The 23,801-nt window shown below is 34.5% G+C and overlaps 1 protein-coding gene across 1 annotated transcript in view; it reads left to right on the plus strand.

Annotated features, from left to right (window-relative positions):
• Window positions 1-23,801, plus strand: part of LOC106137148 (latrophilin Cirl) — a 293,035-nt gene that overhangs the window by 161,788 nt on the left and 107,446 nt on the right. The window contains exon 2 of the mRNA XM_060951514.1: window positions 10,470-10,857. Within this exon, the coding sequence (XP_060807497.1) occupies window positions 10,545-10,857 (313 nt within the window). The 5' untranslated portion in view covers window positions 10,470-10,544. The remainder of the gene's footprint in view (window positions 1-10,469; window positions 10,858-23,801) is intronic.

The following is a 23,801-nucleotide window of genomic DNA, read 5'->3' on the forward strand; positions in this document are numbered from 1 at the left end:
ATTGCAGAGTTCAGGTGGATTTTGCTTCAAACCTGGCATAACCAATCCAATCGTGGTCATAGGCCTACCTCGGACTTCTCACTAAAGATATTATAGGACTAGCAAACTCTCCCGACTTCGCACGGGTAGCATTTAAAGATGTCAACGTTCCTCAGAAAACATTTCAAACAGGCACAAAATCCGTCCACGACTTTACGATATTAGCGCACACATGCAGGCAGAAACAATAAAAAAGGGTCTCTTTACTTTATAATATGTCATGGAAGTGATGATATTCGTTCATTATTCATACGAGTTTGATAAATATCTTTACTATTAGCAACAACCTTTAATAAAAAGATATTTCAATCACGCCACTTTCAATAAATTCCATTTTATAGTTTATCGCCACTATACACCCATTTTGAGAGCATAAAGCGATGTTTTGCCTTAACAAGAGGCCGAATGGGCACTTATGGTATGAAAATTTCACAGCACTCAATAGTTGAAGGCGATTTGGTGGTAAGTACCGGAGTGCATTGGCGAAATTGTGTTGGACACGACTAAATTGACGCCTCTTTTGGGTAGGGCTGCCACTTCTTTAGAATCGACTTTGGGGGTTCACATACATAGACATACAGAAAATCACGCCTCTTCTCGAAGGGATAGGCGGAGACTACATACATATAATATCTTACAGACAGACATAACTAGCAGTATTTTAAAAGACTAGGAGTATGGTAATGATCCCGTGTTTATTATGTGTAAGCTGGTTTCTCATTGGTTGAATGGACATGCGTATTTATTTATTTTTAATTACACCTTTTTCATATAGGATGCACCATAATCGACAACAGGTCCACTTAAATTTTTCATATTTTTGACACCGTGATTTTTCACAATTGAGGCAAATTTTGTAGAAACTATAATTCATTGTAAATATCAATAGACACGTATGTAGTATAGATATAATATGATATTACCATCATTGTAATCTATGATGATGTTTGCACTAACTTTAAGGCCCAGTTTGACATAATCCTAAACTAGATTGTCACTTGTTTAGCCTACTTCCTATACCGCTGTATAGCCTAGATGCAACCAGTTGTCTAGAATCTAGATTTTATCAAGTACGCGTTACTTGGAACTGTACTTTGGTTATATTACAGTCAGCAGAATATAAGGTATCTAAAAGTAATTCATTATTTATACTATTATCCTACCCATACTAATATTAAAATTAAAATGTTTGGTTTCTACTTCTTTGTATCAAAAAAAAACCTAACTAAATGAACCTGCTGAACCGATTTTGATGACATATGACACAAAAGCTAATTTTTTTTTCTGAAAATTCTGAACAGCCCGAAGCCCCGTGCTGCAGTTAGCGAATTCCACGTATGTTTATTTGTTGTCTGGCTATCACGTCTAAAACTATAACTTACACCACTGATAGGCCATAAGACGATTGTTATTTTTTTAATGCCATTAATTTACCTCTATTTACAAAAAGAAAGCATACCGATGATGACATGCTTAAAGAAGATAAACTCATTCACAAAAACCGGCCCTAAAGCTCCCTTTTAAGCTGAAAAAGTAACTAGTACCAACATTGAGCCAGGACCTGTTATAGCATTCACATATTAAGCTAAGTACTTTTTGTGTATTACTTACTATAGTGATTGTCGTAATAAATTATTATTTTCTTTATTTTTTCTTGTTGTCATGGTGTGCTGTTGACATTAGCCATTTACGGCAAAAACCTCCCTTCTCCCCCTTCTTGTACCCTTTAACACGGCGGGACTGCTTGACGTTTGGTCCAAGTGACAAGATATCTATTTTACCTTCCCAATGGCGCTAGTCCTGATTGCACCTTTTCCTTTTGACGGCCTCTGTGGCGCAGCGGTAGTATGATTGTCTGTGACACTGGGAGTCCCGGGTTCAAATCCCGGGCAGGGCATGATGAGAAAAGAAACGTTTTTCTGATTGGAGTGGGTCTTGGATGTTTAACTATGTAAGTATTTATTATAAAACATAGTATCGTTGAGTTAGTATCTGGTAACACTAGTCTCGAACTTTCTTCGAGACTAACTCAATCTGTATAATTTGTCCTGTATATATTTATTTTTATACCTTACTATCATTTTTACTCACTAGGATTTTGCCGCATCTATGTCCAGGTTATTTCTTTTTCGCAATTAAAAGAAGCCTAGCCTTTCTCTGAGTGAACTCTATCTAAAGGTGTGCCAAATTTCATGAAAATCTTAGTAGGGATTGTAAACTACTTTAATGTAAGATGCGAAGAAAATAAAGAATTTTCAACTCACTGGGAAGAAGGCTTCGGCGCGCCTTTGACCACGACCCTGGATTGAGAAAGGCAGGTTTTAACACGAAGCTACTCCCATCTGACCTCCACAACTTAAGTAGGGAGTTTACGATCTTTTTTTTTATATAAACGAATTATCTCACCACCTACTTAAAGTTTTTCTGTTTGGTCAGCTGGTAGACTGGTAGAGAATGCCAAACGGCATTAAGTCCGCCTTTTGTACATTTTTTTGTGCAATAAAGTTATAAATAAATAGATAATGTGCTAGGAATAGCATCCGCTTATGATTTAAAACACAAATGGTCACTAGGAATGCACCGACCATTCCGGTTCGCCATTTCTAAATTTAGGTTGCACATAACTAGCGTTCCCTTTTAAGCAACGCCAGGTATTCCAACTAGTTCTGAGCAATAGGAATAAGTATCGCCAATCTATATTAAGCGATAAAGACAAATAGTATGAATTGAATTTATTTTTTTAATTTAATTGTTTAATTATATTAGGTAACCCAATTCCATCACTGTCTGTCCACGTCTTTTTACGATGGCTATCTACCCCGTAAAGAATAAAAAAGTCATAATGTAAGTATGTTTGGTTGTTCACGCTTCACGCTTAAACTTATTGTTAATAAAATTTCACTAACACATATTTATGGATACAGAAATGAACATTCCAGCTTTCATCTCGGAAAAATCTGCTGGTCTTTTATACATAAATTTACGAGGCCGAAGCCGCGTGTAGAGGCTAATATAAAAAATAACCGTTTTAGACGCCATCAAAAACTACTCGTTACCTCTTCACTAAGGTAAAGCACCCAATAACCGACCCTTCGGCGTCACAAATTATAATTTCATCAGAAATATTAGTGTCCCACGTTCGGCCAATATATTTTTATCCGACGACTAACTTCTTGGACAAAAGAGGTCAGAACGAAAGGTCGTAACTGAAAATTGTTTCATTTCCCCACCGGGACCAGATCCTGCGACCCTCCTGTCATGAGTTATCGTCCGCCGTACTTACTTTATAGTCCGTGAATATTACTTTTTACGTTGTACTTACATCTTTACCGGCATTAATATAGGGTATTTATCATAAGGATTTCTTCCATGACATCTTTTATATCTTGATAGGATTGAAATAAAGCGGCGTATGACGAGTATATAAGTTTTACGGGAAGTAAAATTTATCTTTTGGTATGCGTTAATGTTCTCATTTTGCTTGTTAGATATTTTGTCGTGTTTTCAGCTTTTTTTCTTTTGTTAATTGAGACAATTGATCACATATTATTTTTATTTTTATTTATTGGTGGGAACACTATCAAATATAATAAAGTTGGTCTTCATTCAAAGATACCCAATCATAGATTGAAATTGAGAATTAACATAAAAAACAAACATATTGCCACTTTTCTTCCCGTGCAGATTGAAAATTTTAATCAAGGCTAAAACTTAATAATTTTGGATTCTTCGTTCAGACAACAGACTAACAACCTGTCACTATCAATATTTTTACATCCCTTAACCAATCAGCTAAACTAAGCTTCAGAATATGTCGAGATAATGGACTCTGTCTACCCCGTAAGATTCCTTAGTTATTAGTAGAAATAAAAAAAAATCAACAATAAAAATATAAGAGAAATGTACGTACAAAATTCTCTTGTTAGTATTGTGGCGGTGTAGGTACGTACCTCGCATGCAAGGAGATTAATTTGAATGAAGTTGTTTTAGTCCCAAAGTAGGTCAGACAGAGTTTCTTAGCTATGTTAGGTGGAACTCAAGACTTCCAGGAACGGTCGGGAATACTGAGTCCAAGAACACATAGCAATGGTTTACTTTATGTATTTATTTACTTCTTAGACTCGTATGCGGTGCCATAACTTGACATAACTTTGTGTTTGTGAGATAGCTCTTGTCATTGTGGAGTTAAGTGAAACGTTCTTTTTTTATTAATATTTCTTCTTGTTTTTTATATGTTAATTATTTTATGTAACTGTAAAATCCCGTATTTATATATGCCTTGCCAGCATTAAGGCAAAGTCACAGATTATAAATAAATTATGATGTAAACAAAATGCGACAGACTTATTACCCATTCCTCATACGACAAATATTAAAATGGTGTCTTTGTATTTCATTGTAGACAAAGCAAACAGTCTTAAAAATACTGATAGACCACGTTCAGCTGTTTGACTTGATGACAGATTGCTAGCCAGCCCAAGTTTATAAGCCAACTCCTTAGTCGCCTATTATGACATCCATGGGAAACAGATGGAGTGTACCTATACTCATACAACAATTATTAATTGTGGCTTTGTATTTCAACTTGAAGTACACACATACATTTCATCACGACTATATCCTTTGCGGGGTAGACAGAGCCAACAGTCTTGAAAAGGCTGAAAGGCCACGTTCAGCTGTTTTTGAAGTAATGCTAAGTATTAGTGCCATAACAGCTTAAATTCCTAAAATAAGCCATTCTCAACGGAACAAACAATCCGTCACGAGCACCTGTTACTTTAAATTGCCGCTTCTGTTTCTTGCTAGCGCTCGCAGAAATAAAATTATATTTTCTTTATATTTCTGTTGGTGATAACAATCATATTTCTGTTCTCTAATAAACGAAAGAATCTTCTCTTTCCGATCAGTTTTTAAAAGTCAATTAAAGGTTTTTGATTTATTTATTTAAATTTCATTGCACAAAATACAAATGTATAGCACAATTGGCGGAAGTAATGTTAGTATAACTTGGGATTCCTCAAGGCTATGGGCTAGCAAGTCTGTCACTTTTTTAATGTCAATTTTATTATCAGTCTTCCAGTCGTAGTCGTAGCTCTGTTTGTCGGTCGGTAAGGTATTAAAATGTGATTATATTTATACATACATATGGTCACGTCTATATCCCTTGTGGGGTAGACAGAGTCAACAGTCTTGAAAAGACTGAAAGGCCAATCTCAGCTATTTGGCTAAATGATAGAATTGAGATTCAAATAGTGACAAGCTGCCGGCCCATCACCTAAAACAAGAATCCCAAGTTTGTAAGCCTATCACTTAGACGCCTTTCACGACATCCATGGGAAAGAGATGGAGTGGTCCTTCTTCTTTCCTTATTCGTTCCTTCTTTTTTGTATTGGTGCCGGTAACCACACGGCAATTATATTCATGTATGTTTGAATTGATAAAATACCAACAAGTCGACGTCAAACAAACAGCAGTGGTCATTAATAAGGAGCTCCACCCCACGACACGTCCAACTAACTTTTTCGTACAATGGCCAGTCGGGCCCAGGTGCATAGCCGCGACGCTCAAAGCTGCGGCATTAATCTTCTGGGATGCATCTATATCCCGGAATTACCCTGTCCTGGCTCGATTCTAGCTTGTTTTTGGGATAGCTAATGAGTTTGTTAGTCGGGATTAACACTAATAATGATCGTCATCAATGATATTGCCGTTCATTTAATTTGAATAAAGTTAAGACAATAAAGCTTAGCTGGAAGCCAGCTGAGATCAAGCGTGGAAGTAGAAAGGAAAATTTAAAAAAAATTTTGTTTACATACGTAGCTAAATTTTTTTAAATAATTACACAATTTACATGCTTGCGTATGATGATACCGTTTATCGTAAATATATATCATTACGTATAATGTTATTTTAATAAACTGTAAACTTTTTATAAATTTTATAAGTTTTTCTCTAAACAAAAAACTGTTATTTATCTATTTTTTAAGATATTAAAAATATATTTATGTAACATGTTTAAAACAGGACCGCGATGTATGTAATTAAAAATTTATATGCACTTACCCTCTTTTGTGGCGCGGATGGAATGCTAATAAGCTGTAATACAAAGTTGTTGTGTAAAATAAAAACATTGCAGAATTATTTTAATCCTGAATATTCTATAAACATTTTATAGTTTAAAACACACAATTATTTAAATATAAAAAATGAGCTTTTTCTCGCAGTAGGATTTCTGGCTGAGCTACCCTTTCTGTGATGTCGAAGCAGGTGACTGAAGAAAATACAAACTATACTAGAAAAAGTTAGCGTTACGTTCTACATTTTTACAACTTTATTCTCAAGCCGGGTTTAAGCATAATTTCATACATTATGTGGTTTTATATTAATTTGGAGTATTATCTTCTTTCTGTTACCTTTTTATTTTGTTGTTGCCGGGAGTTTGCGATTTTTAGATTGCTATCTAGTGGCGGGTTTAATTTCAAAACCGGCTCCTAAGTAATGTTATGTGCGAAATTTATATGAATTTCTACCTCGCATATCTTTTATATTATATATTTATAATAAAAATAACAAGATTAATAAAATTAAATGTACTACCTAAAGGTTTCTATCTAAAAGGCCTTCTCTTTTGTAGTTTTTAATAAAACACAATACAAGTTTGACTATACGTTAGTAATTACATTTGTATGTTTAGTAATCTAACTAAGTACATTAAAAAAATTCAAATATACCGACCAGACTAAATAAAACATACCTACGATACACTCTTATAATCACTACTATAATAAAGTACCTACATGAAAAACACTCATTCTCAAAAAACAAAAAGAAATAAAAACACAAAACAAAATATTTCAACCGCAATTTTTAAACACATACATTTTCAACCGCCAATAAAAACCATTCATTTCGAAATACATTTATATTGATCGATAGACCTGTCGTAACGTTCAACAACCTCATTAGTGGTCTAGACCAGACTTAATCCTTCCCGAGTTCACCTCAGACCCTTTATCTACGTCAGTGGGCCGCAGGTGTCTTCTATGTACCCTCCCCTCCCCTGCCCCTCCTTCAGGCCTTACAGCACACGATAACACACGCTGTCACATCTCTTGATGAATTGCTTATTAGATTGTCGGCACCGTCAGTGTTTTGCAATATTTTTTTTCCATGCTGCCAGTTTACAGCCAACCATTGGAGCATTTACCCTAATAAGTTATTACGTTTTTAATACTAGTAGTTAAACGTTTTGAATTTAGAACCGAATTTGCTTGTTATTTTAAAATAAAATGTGTTTTGAATTTCGAACTGAATATTATTTTAAACATTAAGCTGTAAATTCTAAACATTTCTCCTGTCAGTTTTTAAAATACGAACGACGTAATAATGCCTTTCAATGGTCAAATGAAACATGTGCAGTGTAAAAAAGTGGTATTGTTGAAAACCGGTCAATTCTCAACCTGCCTCTTTCCGTCTGCAGTACTATGGGAAGTTTATGTCTTTTTAGTTGTATTTATTCTGTTTTAACATGCTATAAATGCAATAGTGAATTTATTAACAGTTTAGTGTAATTGATTTTTAGGACAATTTTGATCAGAAAGGGATTTGATAATTGGCTTACTTGCGTAAACACAAATAATTAAATAAAATATGTTCTATTTGCAAGAATACTAACCTAATCTTTGAGTCTTATCGTGTTTGATAAATTAATTTCTTAGAAGGTATGCAACATCTCCCGACATTTTTATTCATTTCTGTGGTTTCACTGCTTCTACTAATTTTATAGTTCAAACTTAAACAATAAAAGTTAAAATAACGCTAATTACGTTCGAAATGCCGTAGGACTCAATAAAAAAATGCTTTTATCTACGATAGCGCAGAAGTTAAATAGACCGTTTGCACCCCGTGGGGTTCGGGTTGGGTTCCTGCCTACCGAATAACATAACAATGGGTCAGAATTCTTTCTGAGATAACGATACGAGTTTTTTATTACCAGGGCTAGTATGCCATAAATGTTGTGTTAACTAGCAACACAGCGGAATATTTTACATGTAAAATAATGATGTTTAAGTAAAAGTTAAAAATAAAGAAATTAATCTTGAATAGAAGTTGTCAATAGGAGTGCCGGCCGGCTCTTAAAATTAAAATTAGATAAATATGATACTTATTTATTATATTACTTACTTAGTTTGTCAAATCACTAAAAAAAATGTTTAGTACCTACAAATTCATAAATAACTTTTTTTCTTTATCCTTAAATTAAGTACATGTAGGATAGGATATCTATTTATTCATCAAAGAAGTTGATGATTGAATTATAATTTTTAGACCCTATAAACTATTTAATGTGAAAAGGTTGTTGAAGAAGGCCCCAGAAGGCGGGCAGGCTAATTAACAAAGACCTAAGTAAGTTATTAAGTGCAGTTTTTTATCGTTTCTAATTCATGAATTTAATAGATAAATTTTATTTATTTTTGTAATTACTTCTTATATAAACGTAGATGTAATATTTAAAATAAACTTCAATAACAACAGTCGACAATTTAAAAACGGTTTTAGGACACATCAGCTGTTAACTCTGTTCAATTGAAATTCTGTAAACTTTTTTTTTTATCAATTTCACTCATTGAATGCGTTACTTCAAACTAAATACATTTAACGTATTATGCTTAAATCGTTTACAGTTAATACAGTTCCATTTAAATACGGATTTAATTAAAAAACGTCCTTTGAGCGAACTCGTTCCCGGGTATTTATTAAATTACACGAAATTCTCTCTGACATGCGACATAATATTCTCGTTTTTTTTTTGTTAATTTGTTTTTTTCTATGTATGCTGCGGTTGGTTTTAAGAGATTAACTTGTTCCTCTACTTTATAAGTGGTGCAGTGGGCAAGTGGTTGCCTTTGAATTCAAGTTCCCAAATCCCCAAAATGATAAAATTATCATTTTGAAATTAAACTGATTCTATTTAATATAGTATCTTTCACTTAATATCCTAAAATCCATGTCTTGAACTCTAAATAAATTTTGCTTAATTCATTCAAAAATAATTTATTATGGTATATTCATGTAATCCTTAACGAATGCACATGATTGCGCCAAAATACATATTTTGTTCATCATTATCTTTCGAGACATAAATGAGTAAATTAAATTAATCTACTAGAAATACGTAATTATACCCGAATAAAGATGTCTCATAGCAGAGATTTACCTTGTACTTTTCTCATAAGAATTCTCTCTACATATTATTTTGTAATTAATAATATTGCTTTTGTTTCATTGTATACCTATTTTAATGCAAAAATCGCCGTAAATTAAAACACTAATGAAAATTTTCAACTATCGTTTTGCGAAACCAGATTTAATTATGTAGGTAAACAATACAACTGTTGTCAGACATTACAATTAATGATATTATTCTTGCTCTGCGATGTGCGCAAATGTATTTTTATTACCTGTTAAAACTACAATGATATTTCGCAACCATATCCCGTGCAAACATTACGAAATGTCGCCCTACAAATTAAATAATGGCCGTAAAGTGTGTCAGATTTTGTCTGTTCGACTCTTCAATGTAGATCTTCGGGGTAGATGGTAAAAAATGTAGATGACATGGCCGTTTCGTCACAAACTCACAACGCTCAAAACTATTGTTCGAATGACGGATAGATATCGTCATCTCACTCCCTCCGGCACTAATCGTACGCAGGTAGTCGGGATCCACATGTTTCATCCCAGTGTTCGCCCGGCTTGGCGCTGTAACTACGCGTCTTCTCGTCGTAATAAAAATAATTTACGCGTTATGTAGTGAACAGTTAGTTTTGTATTAAAATATGTGAGTGATATTGTTTATTGCAAAAATTAACGCAGAATTATAATGATAGAGAGGTTTTATAACCTCAAAAGTGAGTGTAGTGTCGTGATAGAACGGGATGTCAATAGTGTTGGATGTCTTTTTCGGATTTTGAATCCTGGGCCGGCGTCGTTCGATCAGAGACACGTGAGGGTTGCAGCTAGTTTGCCAAATTGTGCGTATTTCAAATTGTCGATGTTGAAAATATCGTGTATAAAATAACGTTTTCTGATGAACGTTTGTTATGCGAATTAATATGTTTTATATTCGTAAATACTTAAAGTTCAAGTACTTTTTTATTATAAGAGATGTGCCTTACTCTAGACTATCTATCGATTTTTTTTACTTATAATTTGATTGATTGGTGATTCTGATTCACGCCATTCAGGCAATTAATAATACCATATTATGTTTACAATTTTATTAGGATAAGATTGCCTAAAACTGTCTTGAAGAATTGGACTGCTACTTTAGTAACAAATAAAACATCTTGATAAACATCAAAAGAGATATCATTGTGAATTTGGAAACGAATTAAATAAATTTTAACATACACTTTCTTTCTTTACAGATGCTGCCACAAGATGATCCGGCGATTTGACCAGAACAAAACACCCATTCAATAGCACCAACCGCCACTGTCAACATGACGTGGAAACACCACACTGAACCACTGGAAAAGACAATTTCTAGTAAAAGAAAGAGCTTGCAAGATCTCAAACCTTTATTAGAAGACAGAGGAGGTATAACAACTAGAAATGAGGATACGGGTGAAGTTAGCAATAATAGTGATAACGGAGTAGAAAATAATAGTTTTGCAACTGTTAGTGATAATATTACTGTGAAGTGTAATAGTAGGTTTGGGAGTGGACGGTGGTGCTTTAGGTTTAAAACTTTAGTGTTTATATTAATGGTGACAGTCTTGGAGACGAGACTGTTGGCGGAGGCGAGGAGTTCAGGTGAGTTTTTTTATTTTTTTGTTCTAATAAACCATACCTATGTCATCTTGATGGTTTTTTGGGCCGTGTTGAGGTCGATAAAAGTTAAAAAACTTCTTTGCCCGTGACAGCAATCAATCAATCTTGAATAACATTAGCTAAAAATACATATCCGGCCTATAACTCTCCCAGTTTCCGATTTTTAGATACCAGTAGAATTGTTGAATTTTACCCATCCCCAGCTTTGTGTATAACGTTTATTACAAAACAAGTCTTCATTATATTTTTACATCTACTTTGGTTTTTGAACCTCTACATTTAAAGACTGATTTGACACATCCATTTAACGAGTGTCTGTCTGCAGCTATTTAGAAAATTTTCTCTTTTAATATCAAAACACAGAATCAACAAACATAATAACTAAGAAAGCATGGCTTTAAAAAGGTCTTGTTTTCACTCTTGAACTTTTTTTGGTAAGTAATAGGTACATTCTTTGTATTTCTTAAAAACAATTTTGAACTTTTCTTTCTTATTTAAAGGTCATCTTAAAATAAAATTTGTTTGTAACAGAAATACAAAAATAATGACACTTAATTTTCGTGTAAATATTTTTTTATTGAGATCCCAAATTGTATTCTTTAAATGTCACATACACTGGGTAGTCTATAAAGTAATTTTTCCGTTATAATTAATTAAAAATATATTTGTATCGACCATCATAAAACAAGGAACAAGCAAAACAAATGCCAGTTTGGCATTCATAAGGATTAGATTTAACTTTATTACTGAAAGCTTCCTGTTTTAATAAAGCTGAATTGTTACTTATGCTATTATATACACTGTTGCTATTGAATTCAGCTAATTTGATCTTAACATCATCAATATCAGTATTCAATACACATATTGTTCCCTTGTGAGACGTTTACTGTTACATCTTATCGTAAACTGTTTAGACTGCATACATTTCCTAGAAAGCTGTAATATGAACATGACCCTTTGATTCTGACGAAGTACATTGTAAAGATCGTTCGGCATCTAAAGAAAATGCCTTCAAAGCAGAATGAGTCACAGTAGCCACATATATTGTCAGCCTGAATCAGCTTCCGCGGCAAAATTCAGTAAAATAACTTCTGCCAATTTGATTGTAGGATGAGACAAAGATACACTCAAAAGCAATACCTAATGTATGATTTCAAATTACGTTAATTATTACAATAAATGTACCTAATATAATAAATCACGAGTAGCTCTACAACCATAAATAACTACAAAACATAACTCAATATTCCCAATCGATTATGCAGCGATCAAATCTAGTCTCCGGCACTAAAATTACCATAATAAGACGCTTGCGCAATTTTCAAAGAAAAAAGCACATCATGCTCTATTATACCGCGTCTTGGTGACCGGATGCATCACTCGGATCAGCACTTGGGTGTCGGCTAGCGCCTGCTGAGCCTATAATTGCTTGCCACAGATATAAAAATCACTTAGAACTTTAGAAAGAGTCGAACATCAAAGCTTTAATTATCAAAATATAAAGTTTAAATAAACATTCTGCTGAAGAAAAGGAAAAAGACTATAATGTTGATGCATACAGTTTGAAAATTTCTACTTTTTAATTGATTTTAGACCTTAAATAAATTCGTGTATGATTCGGTCATGCAATGCTCAAATAAATATAACGAATATTTTTTTCAACATTTCCAACAAAAACTTGCAAAATAATACGATTATAACCAAATGAGCAAAAAATCTTGAATTGTTAAATCTGGCTTAGCTTCTAGGATGAAAGTTCAAGGCATAAGCTTAAAATGTTAATCGTTGAAGTGCATTGCTTTGTATTATATTGTAGATAAGACAAAAAAATAAAAGATTGTGATTTCAAAACCTTTTTCTAATCCCAGGGAGAAAAAGTGTAGATTTTACCTTATTTTTTATAAACAAATGAATCCCCAAGAGAAGTCTGTATATATGGTTGTCAAATAGATGACACAGAGATTACTCATAGAAAAAATTCTAATGGAAATTAACACGGATTAACAAAAGGTCTAAATGAGTAAACCGCAAATGTTGAGACATGTGGGTAAAAAACCTAGATTCTCTTTCTGCATTGCGAATGACTAATCGATTAGCATTAGCATATCCATTGAAAGATTTCGAGGAAAAACAACTAGGTAATTGCGTTTCTCTCATAATGTAGTAGGGTAGGTACTTAGTGAAAAAAAGAACATTAAATGAAGATTATTTTTCAAAAGTTAAATATCTTGGACGATTTGCATTAAATCATATTTCACACAAGTGCTCATGTCATATGGTTCTTGGATTCCAATTTTAAAAACATTTTGTTGTAAATTTAATCTTACCTGCCAGTTCTATATTTATCAAGGAAAAAAACCTTTGATAACTGCCAGTAATATTAAAAATAATAAAGCGACCTCCTTGCATAACTTTAAAATAACTTTTTAATACTTACAAGAAACAAGGCAAGGCAGGAACTCGTTATACAGTTTCAACTGTTATTATAATTGAGTTTGTCTGTTGTGTGTGACTTAAATGTGAGAAAGTCTATACAATATTCCAAAATTAGGGGTAACCATTACTTTTACTTCTGAATAGGGTGCCGCACTCTTGCGAAAGGAAGTTCTCCGTAATCTTTGTTTGTAAGACTAGAAAGCAGGTAAACAATAACTGTTCTAAACAAACAATTGGTTATATTGGCAGGCGAAAATTATGGCTTTGACAGTTTGAATCTTTGTTAACAAGCCGACAGTGTAACTTTTTAACAACAACTTATAAATCAAAAAAATTGCGAATAGTGATTTTTGATTTTTATGCCACATGTCTTGTTTGTTTGTTATATATTTATTGCACAAAAATTTACAGTATTGCGTATTGCCAAAACACAATCAATTTGTTCTAGTCAGTTAAATCATGTTTATGGAAGTAAAGCCTCTTTAAATAATAATTTTCTTTATCAAAATATGTAACCCATTACGAGTTGTTTCTTTAAAAAGTCATACAATTTGTTCCACAGAACTTTATCTGTCTTTTATCGTGGAAATAATGAAAACTTACACGACAAAAGGCAATAAAATCGGTGTTTTTATCACTTTTATACACATTTCTTCTGCGAACACTATTCCTATTGTAATAATGTCGAAAATGGAATAACAAATTGAAATGAAGCGTCATAATAAACATAAAACAGAAACGCCTAACAACAATCTATTTCGGCTAAACCGGTCTCTATTACATAAGTGATAAGGTTTACTTGATGCATATTTTTGGACGTAGCCTGCTCTATTTTCCATGATTCACATACTGATCATTAAAAAATTAAGAGAATTAGAGCCTCTATGAAAGGCTTTATGTGTTTTTCTCGTGCAGTGCGAATTTCTGTTGATTACAGCTTTCCTGGAGGTGTTAATACTGCCCTGCTTTTGTCGGTTTAGTAATGCACATCTAAAATAGAATGTGGTGAAGTTCTTACGAAATGCTCTAAATGAGATGTAATGTGAGGAAAGTCTAACTGGATTCTTTGGATTTTATAAGCGAATCGCTAATTTTAGTCATTAGCGGTTCAATTTGATCGAGATTTGTTATTGTTTTTTTTTTTTTTATGATTCGATCGGCCCGGATTTGAAGGGCGTACAAAACGCTAAGTAAACGCCCAAAGTTTTCACTAACCACAAATCATCTACATTAAACTTTTTCGTTAGTCACTCAGACTGACAGACAAGGTTCAACAAAAATGAGTCCCCTGGATCTTTTGTATGTAGGTTACGTGGTATAGGAGTGAGACTTTGCGATTTACGGAGGCGGAGTCGCGGGCAACCACATTTGTAAACCCCAAAGCCGCTAAAAAAATGGAAAAGTAATGTATTTTTAGACTTCATATATTTATCTTTTTAAGAGCTAAAAGATTAACTATATCAGCCAAAAAATACCAAACAAATAGAAAAGAAAGAAATTTGATAAAAGAGAAAATCCGTAAACCCTTTTTGTTCAAAAATCGATGTTGCCCGCTCTCGCTAAATTGGATTAGCCCGTATCAGATGAAAAAAAAATTAAACTGTTATCCTACCTAATTGCTCCATCGACGGAGGAAAATCTCGATCCGCCATAACAGAAACCAATCGACGACGAATTGAAAAAAACGCGCAAAATACCAGGTAACCCGAAGGCCCAATCATAGTATAATCCATTAAGATTTTGCTTCACTCCGCTGCACACACTTTCGAACTCCCTCGAGGTAAATATTTCACCCCCTACTCCTCCCCCCTCTAATGTATTCCGCAACCCCCTCCAGACCTCATCTTTACGCCCCTATTTTGCATGAAGCGGGAATTTAAATTGTGTAATCTAACTTTCAATTCATTCATACATTCAACGCCATCTCTGAGTGATAAATTGAAACTCGGATGGGATCTTTGTCATTTAGCGGTTGGACGTCGCGGCGGGCGGTTGCTTACGGACGTCTACGAATTGGTATGGAAATTTGAGGTTTGGTCGTAAGTGTATTAGCAGTTTAGAACTAGGTCACCCGGTTTATGTTTATTTCAGCCGTTATAGCGCTTTGTCTGAATAAACATCTAGCTAGTGCTATTTTAAGGTTTTAAAATTTTATTGCGCAAAATGTTTTAACAGCTATTTTTTATTGTTATTTCGGCGCTGACAAATATTTCAAAGTATTTTTATTTAATTTTTTACTCAACCTTTTTTCAACATCACATTAGGACTTAAAATGTGGAGTAGTAGATTCATTGGCAGATTATAATATTCCACCTTAACTGACGAAAGTAATACGAAAGTAATTTTGCATGTTTGTTTGTTAACTTTTAACAGTTAAGCCACTGAACATAACTTATCTTAATGAATTTTCAATTTAAAAGACAAAGGGCATACTTTTCATATGGGGACGAAAGCTTGTTTGTAAAATTTTATCAATACAAAATTTTTACATTAAAATTTTCGTCTCATGTCCAAATTAGTGCGAATCACAATGTCATCCAGGTGCACGGTAATATATGTTGATGACCGCTGAATAATTGAATGCTTTCAGCAAGCAACAGACGTATGTAATTACGGTGTTACATAAATAGTTGATACAAACTGTCGCGTTACTTATTTAGAACTCCTTTCAGTCAAAAGATTTCGAAAAAACTTTTTAAAGATTTAAGAAAGAATTCTATCCATCCATACTAATACCAATGTGAAATTTTTTTAAGTTTTCTTGTATGTCCGTCTTCCACGGCAAAACCACTAAACCAATTTTCATGAAACTTTGCATACATATAGTATGGAGTACGGAGAAGGACTTTCTTCCCCTTCTTTCTTTGCCTTCCTCTTTTTGCGTACTCTGGTCAAAAACATACACCTGGCCCCGTAGCCTGTTTCACGTCAAAATGACAACCGAATAACATACTTAGAACTTCCTACCTTACAATAATCAAATTCACAACGTGAAATAATGTCAGGCAATCCACATTAAACTTTGATCGGCTTTTACAATCAACTCAAGCTTAAAAGAAACAATCGCGTTCTAAATAATTCGACTTCTCAGGCAACAAATTAGGCTAACATTATTTTCTTTTGTCTCGTTTCTAAACAGTTTAAAAATGTAAAACATTCCAAGCTCTTTTCTTCTGAAAGGTTTACTTTTTACGGCGGTGGATACCGGGATTTTGCCTCTTTTGTGCTAACACTGAAATAAGAAGCCTATGAAAACTAGAACGTTGTCAACACAACTGTTCTTATTTCAAAAAGCGGATCCGGCCGTGTTGTCAAATATCATTCCCGCTATTTTTACGTTCTTTGCGAATGGAGTACAGTTGACAGAGTGAATTATTATTATTTATTATTTCAAAAGAAATAAAATTAATTTAAATTCCTATTCTTTCGAAATATGTAGATTATTTTCTAATTCTTTTTGCAAAAACTATTTTTTTCCAAATGCAAGTAATATTTTGAATTTTATTCTATTACAATCGAATAAGTAAATTGTGACGAAATTTTTTGTTTTGTTTTTTTTATTTTTGCCAGCCTAATATTTGATACTTTCGACAAACCACATAAGATTGTTTGAGTATCCTAAAAAGCTACTTATCTTAAAGAAAAAAAGAAATGGAAACTTCAAGCTAAAATTAACAGCAAATAAACAAAACCGACTCTCCTAGAACCGTTTCAAACACCATTCGCGTATTGGAAAATTTAATCAGGATAAAAACTTGCAAGTTATGACTTCATTATCTTAGTAGCACTAAATTACGCTGCCGACTGTACCCCAGTCTTTTGTCTTCATTTGCAGTCCGCCATTTTTCTCATTTACACATTATCTGGTTATGTGACATGCCTTCTGAAAGCACTAAGTTACATATATATATAAATGTTTAGATTTATGTATGTGTCTGTTTGTAGGCAAATGAGATTACTTCTTATCCGTCGTAGATTTTTTGTTCAAATCGCGATAAAAGCATTGGATATTTGTTTACGAGAAGGTGAGATTTGGATTTAGGAAGAAATATTATTTATGTGAAAATGCTTTTGGGGTGACATTTGAGCTTAAATCTCTTTGTGCTTTCTTCTTCCTCCTAACGCTTGTTTTGGTTATGAGTATCCTCACCTTTCGGGGATGATCCCAGGGTGCTCAGGGTGCAGGGTGCTACCATGATCCTAAATTGGGTGAGTCAGGTTTTTACATGAAGCAACTCCCAATTGACCTCCGCAATCTTTGCAGGGAAACCGAATTCATAATTGGATCATGGTTAATTCGGTTGAATGTGCAGGTTTCCTTACGATACTTTCCCACACAGAGCATCGGATAGCGTTCACTCACCTCATGTTTACTTTTTCTTACTCAATATTGGATAAGGCATTTGTCTTCCGTCTCACCTGATGGTAAGTGACTACTTTTGCTTGTTTAAAAGCCCTGCTCAAACCTGGGTTGTCATTCTTTGTTGTGGAAGACCAGAGTGGAATCGACTGTCGATTTTTTTCCCAACTTACCCACTCCTGGATCGGTCCAATCCCGGCTCCATTTTAAAAGTAGGTATATACCGGGACATACGCCAAAAAGTAAATTGTATGATACAAGATTATACATCCTTATCTATATCCATACTTCCATACATATGTTATGTTTTTGTTTTTTGTCATGAATAAACAGGCGCAGACGCTAGTTCACAATATAGATCAATGTTTTTATGTTATTCAGGCTTCATATAACTTAGGTACTTACCTGTCCTTCATAATTTTAATAGTCTGTAAAAATCCTTGGTCCTCGGGGCCCAAAGGTGTTCTATCGGACGTAAAATCGCAATCAACGCTAATGAAGGGGATCTGTCTGTCTGTTATCATCGAATTAAGTACGGAAAAGGTGTAAAAAGTGCTTCAAAAGCGTTTGCTCAACAGACGGACAGGGGGACGTTATATATATACATATATAAAAAACTACGTTTGGTGTGTGCTTTGTCGGAATTTGTTAATTTGATTCAAACTCAGTTTCGTTTGTGATTTTGGCTATGTTCCATTTTAGCTTTATGATTCCAGTGTATGTAGAAAATCTATCTAGCGTAGGCTCAAGTGTAATACTTAGTACTAAGTTGTATTGTCAAGCTTTGCCTTGGAGACTACAATACCTTGATGAAGCATAATGAAGCAAGTATTTAGTTATAAATTAAGGCCTATGGTGTTTACCTGCGATCTTTCAATGTAGCCCGTGGCATGGCACGCGCGACGCTGTTTTTATCACGCGTTAATCTATGGCTGTCCCGTTTCACATTATAATTTTTTTTTATTTTTTTTTTCTTGGGACCAATTACACAGATTGAGTTAGCCTCTAAGTTACGAGATACTAACTCAACGATACTATATTTATAATAAATACTTATTAAACATCCAAGACCCGGGACAATCAGAGAAAGTTCTTTTCTCATCATGCCATGGCCGGGATTCGAACCCGGGACCTCCGGTGTCACAGACAAGCGTACTACCGCTGCGCCACAGAGGCCATCTAAACATCCAATATTAGAATCCACGCCCAGTTGTATGTGGAAACATGCCCAGTTCGCAGCGGCTTGTGTTATTTCAGCATTTTCTTCATATCAGCAGAAAAATAGCGAAGTAGGAATTAAGTTTAACACAAGAAAAACATATGACAGCCTTGTCGTCACTGACGATTCCTTTATCCATACTTATAGCGGTAACTATTAGTTTTCTTGTGGTTTATTCTGCTCAAATATTTATTCGTAAAACATCATTTTAGTTGTGACCAGGATCGGGTTAAGACATGTAATTGAACAGTTAATTTAATCAGAATTCATACTATTAAAACGAAGGCTTTTTCGCTTTGTATTCTCAATCCATCCTGTCACTTAGCGTGTTCTACAACAGGCAAACTTACTCTATGCTGATCCTAGATTCATGCACGGCAGGTGTCACGCGGCAAACACGGCCTTTGTCCCACAAGTTCCCACTGGTGGGACAATCGGCACAATGAGTTTGTGGGTCACTCGCAATGGACGGGTTTGATTCGCCGTGTGCATATTTTATCCAGCTTTTTGTTCTATGAACGTGTGTTGTATTATTGAGTGCCTAGAGGTAAAATGGGTTTAGGAAGAAATTCATGGTTATTTCTTTGTTAGATGAGATTTTATTTTCATGCTAGTTTGAAAAGACTGGCAAATTTTGATCAATACCTTGTTAAATCCTTCTCCCAAGTTTATAATCCTTAGTCGCCTTTAAGACATCCATGGGAAAGAGATGGAGTGGTCCTATTCTTTTTCTATTGGTGCCGGGAACCACACGGAACAGGATAATAAACTTGGTTCTTCTTTTAGGCGATGGATTAGCAATCTGTCACTAATCGAATCTCAATTCTATCATTTAGCCAAACAGCTGAGCGTGGCCTATTCGTCTTTTCAAGACTGTTTGCTCTGTCTACACTGCGAGGGATATATACGTGATTATATGTTAAATCTTTTTCGTTCGATCAAAACTCATTCATTTTGGCATTAGCCCGGTTAGTGGATAAGTCAGGTTTTACACGAAGCGACTCTCATTTGATCTTCCCAACCTTTGTGAGGTTATCTTTAGCCACATTGTAGGTTATCATAGTTAATAATTTTTTTTTGTAATATATTACTCATCCCTTTGTATTATCCCTTTTCCTTTCAATATTTTCCCCCAACGTAGAAACATCGGCTGACAATATAAGATAGATAATTCAGAAAACAGTCTGTACTTAGTCGCTCTAGAATATTAACTTTGCGTAACGCTGTTTTGTTTGAATGTCACCACTAAGGCTCCAAGATTAAAGCTAGGTACCTAAAAAATTTGGAAAGTTATAAAGAAAATCCCTTAAGAAAATGGAACATTTCTTCATACATTAAAAGGAATTCTAGCAAAATGTTATTTGAGCGCCGCTTTACCGAGAAAACTGGTATCCCACCCAGCTTCCATAGAAATTCATATTGTCACTGAATTTCAAAGCCGGCGATATCACACTATTTAATTGGACTAAGTACATGGCACATCGTTAAAGGCGAAAGATTTTAAATCGCAAGATAACCGCGCAATGTATTAAAAATACTTAGTAGATATTGTTTCATAGATGACAACATGGTACAAGCTCTATAATTGAAACTTGAAAATGAAGCGTTGGATTTCTCATCGTATATTGATAGACTTAAGGCTGATAATGCTATGGGTGGTCATTTAAGTTATTGGGTATAAATTTTATGATGTGCAGGACAATAGCATTTGAGATTGTATAAGATAAGGGTCTTGAGATTAAAGATACAAAGGAAGTACTTGGGCAGATGAATTAAGGCTTTGGAATTTGAGAAACGCAATTTTATGGTCATAGTTGTCTATAAAAATGCTACATTATCGGTTTATATTATTGTTTTTAGTTCAATAAACTCTTGTTTATTACTCTATACTATTTTCTTAATCACGTTTTTTGTTTGAACGCTTGTCAATGGTTTTATGTTGAGAAAAAACATGTAACTTTCAGGCTACTGTGTGTTCATATGACCACCACTGGGTTAGGTTTCCATAAGTCCTGGGGTAAGTACTTCGTGTATTAACCTTATAACCACACCCGTTATAAGGCAGAACCGATACAAACATCATGAATATGGCAGAATATTATAGTGGAAAATTTTAACTAAAGTTATTATCGACACGTATCGATTTAGTATTTATACAATCGATGTCGATCGATACGTCATGAAGAAGAACGCCAAGATAATGAGATAACCTTAATCTTCCAGTTACATCCTAAAGCCTGGAGAGGAGTCCGGGGTGAGCCAATGGACCTTCGGGTATGTCAGGTGTTTACATGAAGCGATTTCTATCTTACCTTCCTACTTATTAAAAGCGGATCTGGATGAGTGTGCCCCTTCCTTTAGTCGCCTATTTTATAGTGCCAACAATATGGCAAAGCTAACAAAAATCCCTATATATAGAAAAAAATCACAAAAACAGAGTATTCGTGCAAGGCATTCCCTCTCATGTTTATTGCAATGGAACCCTAGGGACGGACAGCGCCGAAGATATACGTTTTATATGATAACGACCATTATGTTTAGCAAACGAGGGGATGCAATTGTTTTGTCTTAAAAATTTTGTTCGGGGGTTCAAAGATATGGTCATGCCGCTGGCTAGTTTAGTCTTTAAATTAATGAATTGATTTGTAACTCAATTTAATACATACATAAAATTACGCGTCTTTCCCGGAGGAGTAGGTAGAGACTACATCTTTCCACAATCCAACAAGTTATGAATGTGGATGAAGCGAATGGAGTATGCATTCTTTCGGTTCATTCACATTCACAACTTTACCTATAACAAGCTCGGCGCTTTCTGGTTCTCTTGAGCTGACTTGACCTTTCGTCAGAATACTTATCCCTGATTTGATAAAGATTCCTTTGTCAATTTAATTATGTCTATTCATTTATATATCTAAGCTAGAGTAGGTACGTTGCGGGGTAGACTGAGCCAACAGTCTTGAAAGATTGATAGGCCACGTTCAAATGTTTGGATTGATATGTAGAATTGGGACTCAAATAGTGACAGGTTGCTAGACCATAGCCCAAAAAAAAATCCCAAGTATGTAAACCTATCCCTTAGTCGCCTTTTACGACATCCATAGGAAAGTGACAGAGTGGTCCTTTTCTTGTTTTTAGTGAGTGTCCACTGTAATATGTTTGGATAAATTTTAATATACTTGAATAATGTCAGCCTAAAATTTTAATAGTTGATTTACATTGTAATTTATGTATTCTATAGAAATATTATTACTATATTATTGTCCCTATTGTCCCTGCTTTGGTTAAATTATAACCATTGTTTCTACGTAAGTATAATGTAAAAGTAAAAGTTTTAAAAGCTACAAATATATATATTTGTTTGACCAAGTTCACAGTATATCGTTGGCCGATACCGGAATACGCCCCTAGAGAATAAGACACCGTACCAATTACAGACATAAGCTTTTAGATATTCAACTTAAGTCTTCAAATAATAAGGTACATTTTATACCGTCGCATCGTTAATTTCATAAATCGTGTGTGTGAGGTGATTGAAACTTACTTTGCAACAGACTATAAATAAAAGCGATTGGGCTATACTGTTTTAGATTTCATGCCAGGACAATCAGAAATAGTGCGTTTTTTCATCATACCCTGGCCGGGATTCGAACCCGCGATCTACTAGTCAAGCACACTACCGCTGCGCCACAGAGGCCGTAATACTAGATTAACTATTCTAATAAAACTAGTAGGACAGACGGGCTTTTTCATAGATTGATAATGAATAAAGCAAAAGAAGTATGTAGCGATCATGACAAATGGACATATGTATTCTCTACTTGCCGTGTGGTTCCCGGCACCAATATAAAAAAGAATAGACCACTCCATCTTAATTCCTGTGAATGTCGTAAGAGGCGACTAAGGGATAGGCTTTTAAACTTGGGATTCTTATTTAAGGCGATGGGCTAGCAACCTGTCACTATTTGAATCTCAATTCTATTATAAAGCTAAAGCTAGCCAGCTGAACGTGGCCTGTCAGTCTCTTCAGGACTGTTGGCCCTGTCTACCCTTCAAGGGATATAGACGTGACTATATGTATGTATTCTCTATTTATGCCACTCCGGGAATGAGGATTTTTCCCCTAGGTCACATCTTACGTAATTTATATCTATTATCGTATAGGAAACCATATGGCAAATATTACTAAGCTATAAATGATAGATATATGAACTTTGACTCAGGCCCGAATGGCTTTCATACTTGCGTCTGTTTATAAAACTCACCTAAAAATACAGATCAGCTCCCAATTCTAACCACTTAAAAGCAGAATCGTGTCATGACTATATTAGTAAGTGGACGTAGATTGGGTCAGATCGGGACACAGAATTAGGTATCACGATATACTGGCTATTTCTAGAATTTTCTTAATATTTAAGAATTTAGCATTGAAGTATGGATAGAACACGTAGCGCTGCGCGGGATTCTGACTAGATATTCCTGTTTTTTTTTTTCTTTAAAATTTATTTGTAACAAACGTTTGCCTGCAAAATTGCACTTTTACTTTTATTATAATCCCACGGGAACAGTACTTTTCCACGAAATTAAAGGTATAAGTCCTTCTCAAACTAGGTAAGAATTCATGTAGATTGATCGTTTAACCGTGTGGTTCCCGGCACCAATACAAAAAAGAATAGGACCACTCCATCTCTTTCCCATGGATGTCGTAAAAGGCGACTGAGGGGTAGGCTTACAAACTTGGGATTCTTTTTTTAGGCGATGGGCTAGCAACCTGTCACTATGTGAGTCTCGATCCTATCATTGAGCCAAGTGGCTGAACGTGGCCATTTAGTCTTTTCAAGACTGTTGGCTCTGTCTACCCCGCAAGATATGTATGTATATATGTTCGTTTATGATCGTTTAGCGAAAGCG

Source organism: Amyelois transitella, chromosome 25 (assembly GCF_032362555.1).
Source record: "Amyelois transitella isolate CPQ chromosome 25, ilAmyTran1.1, whole genome shotgun sequence".
Taxonomy (NCBI): Eukaryota; Metazoa; Arthropoda; class Insecta; order Lepidoptera; family Pyralidae; genus Amyelois; species Amyelois transitella.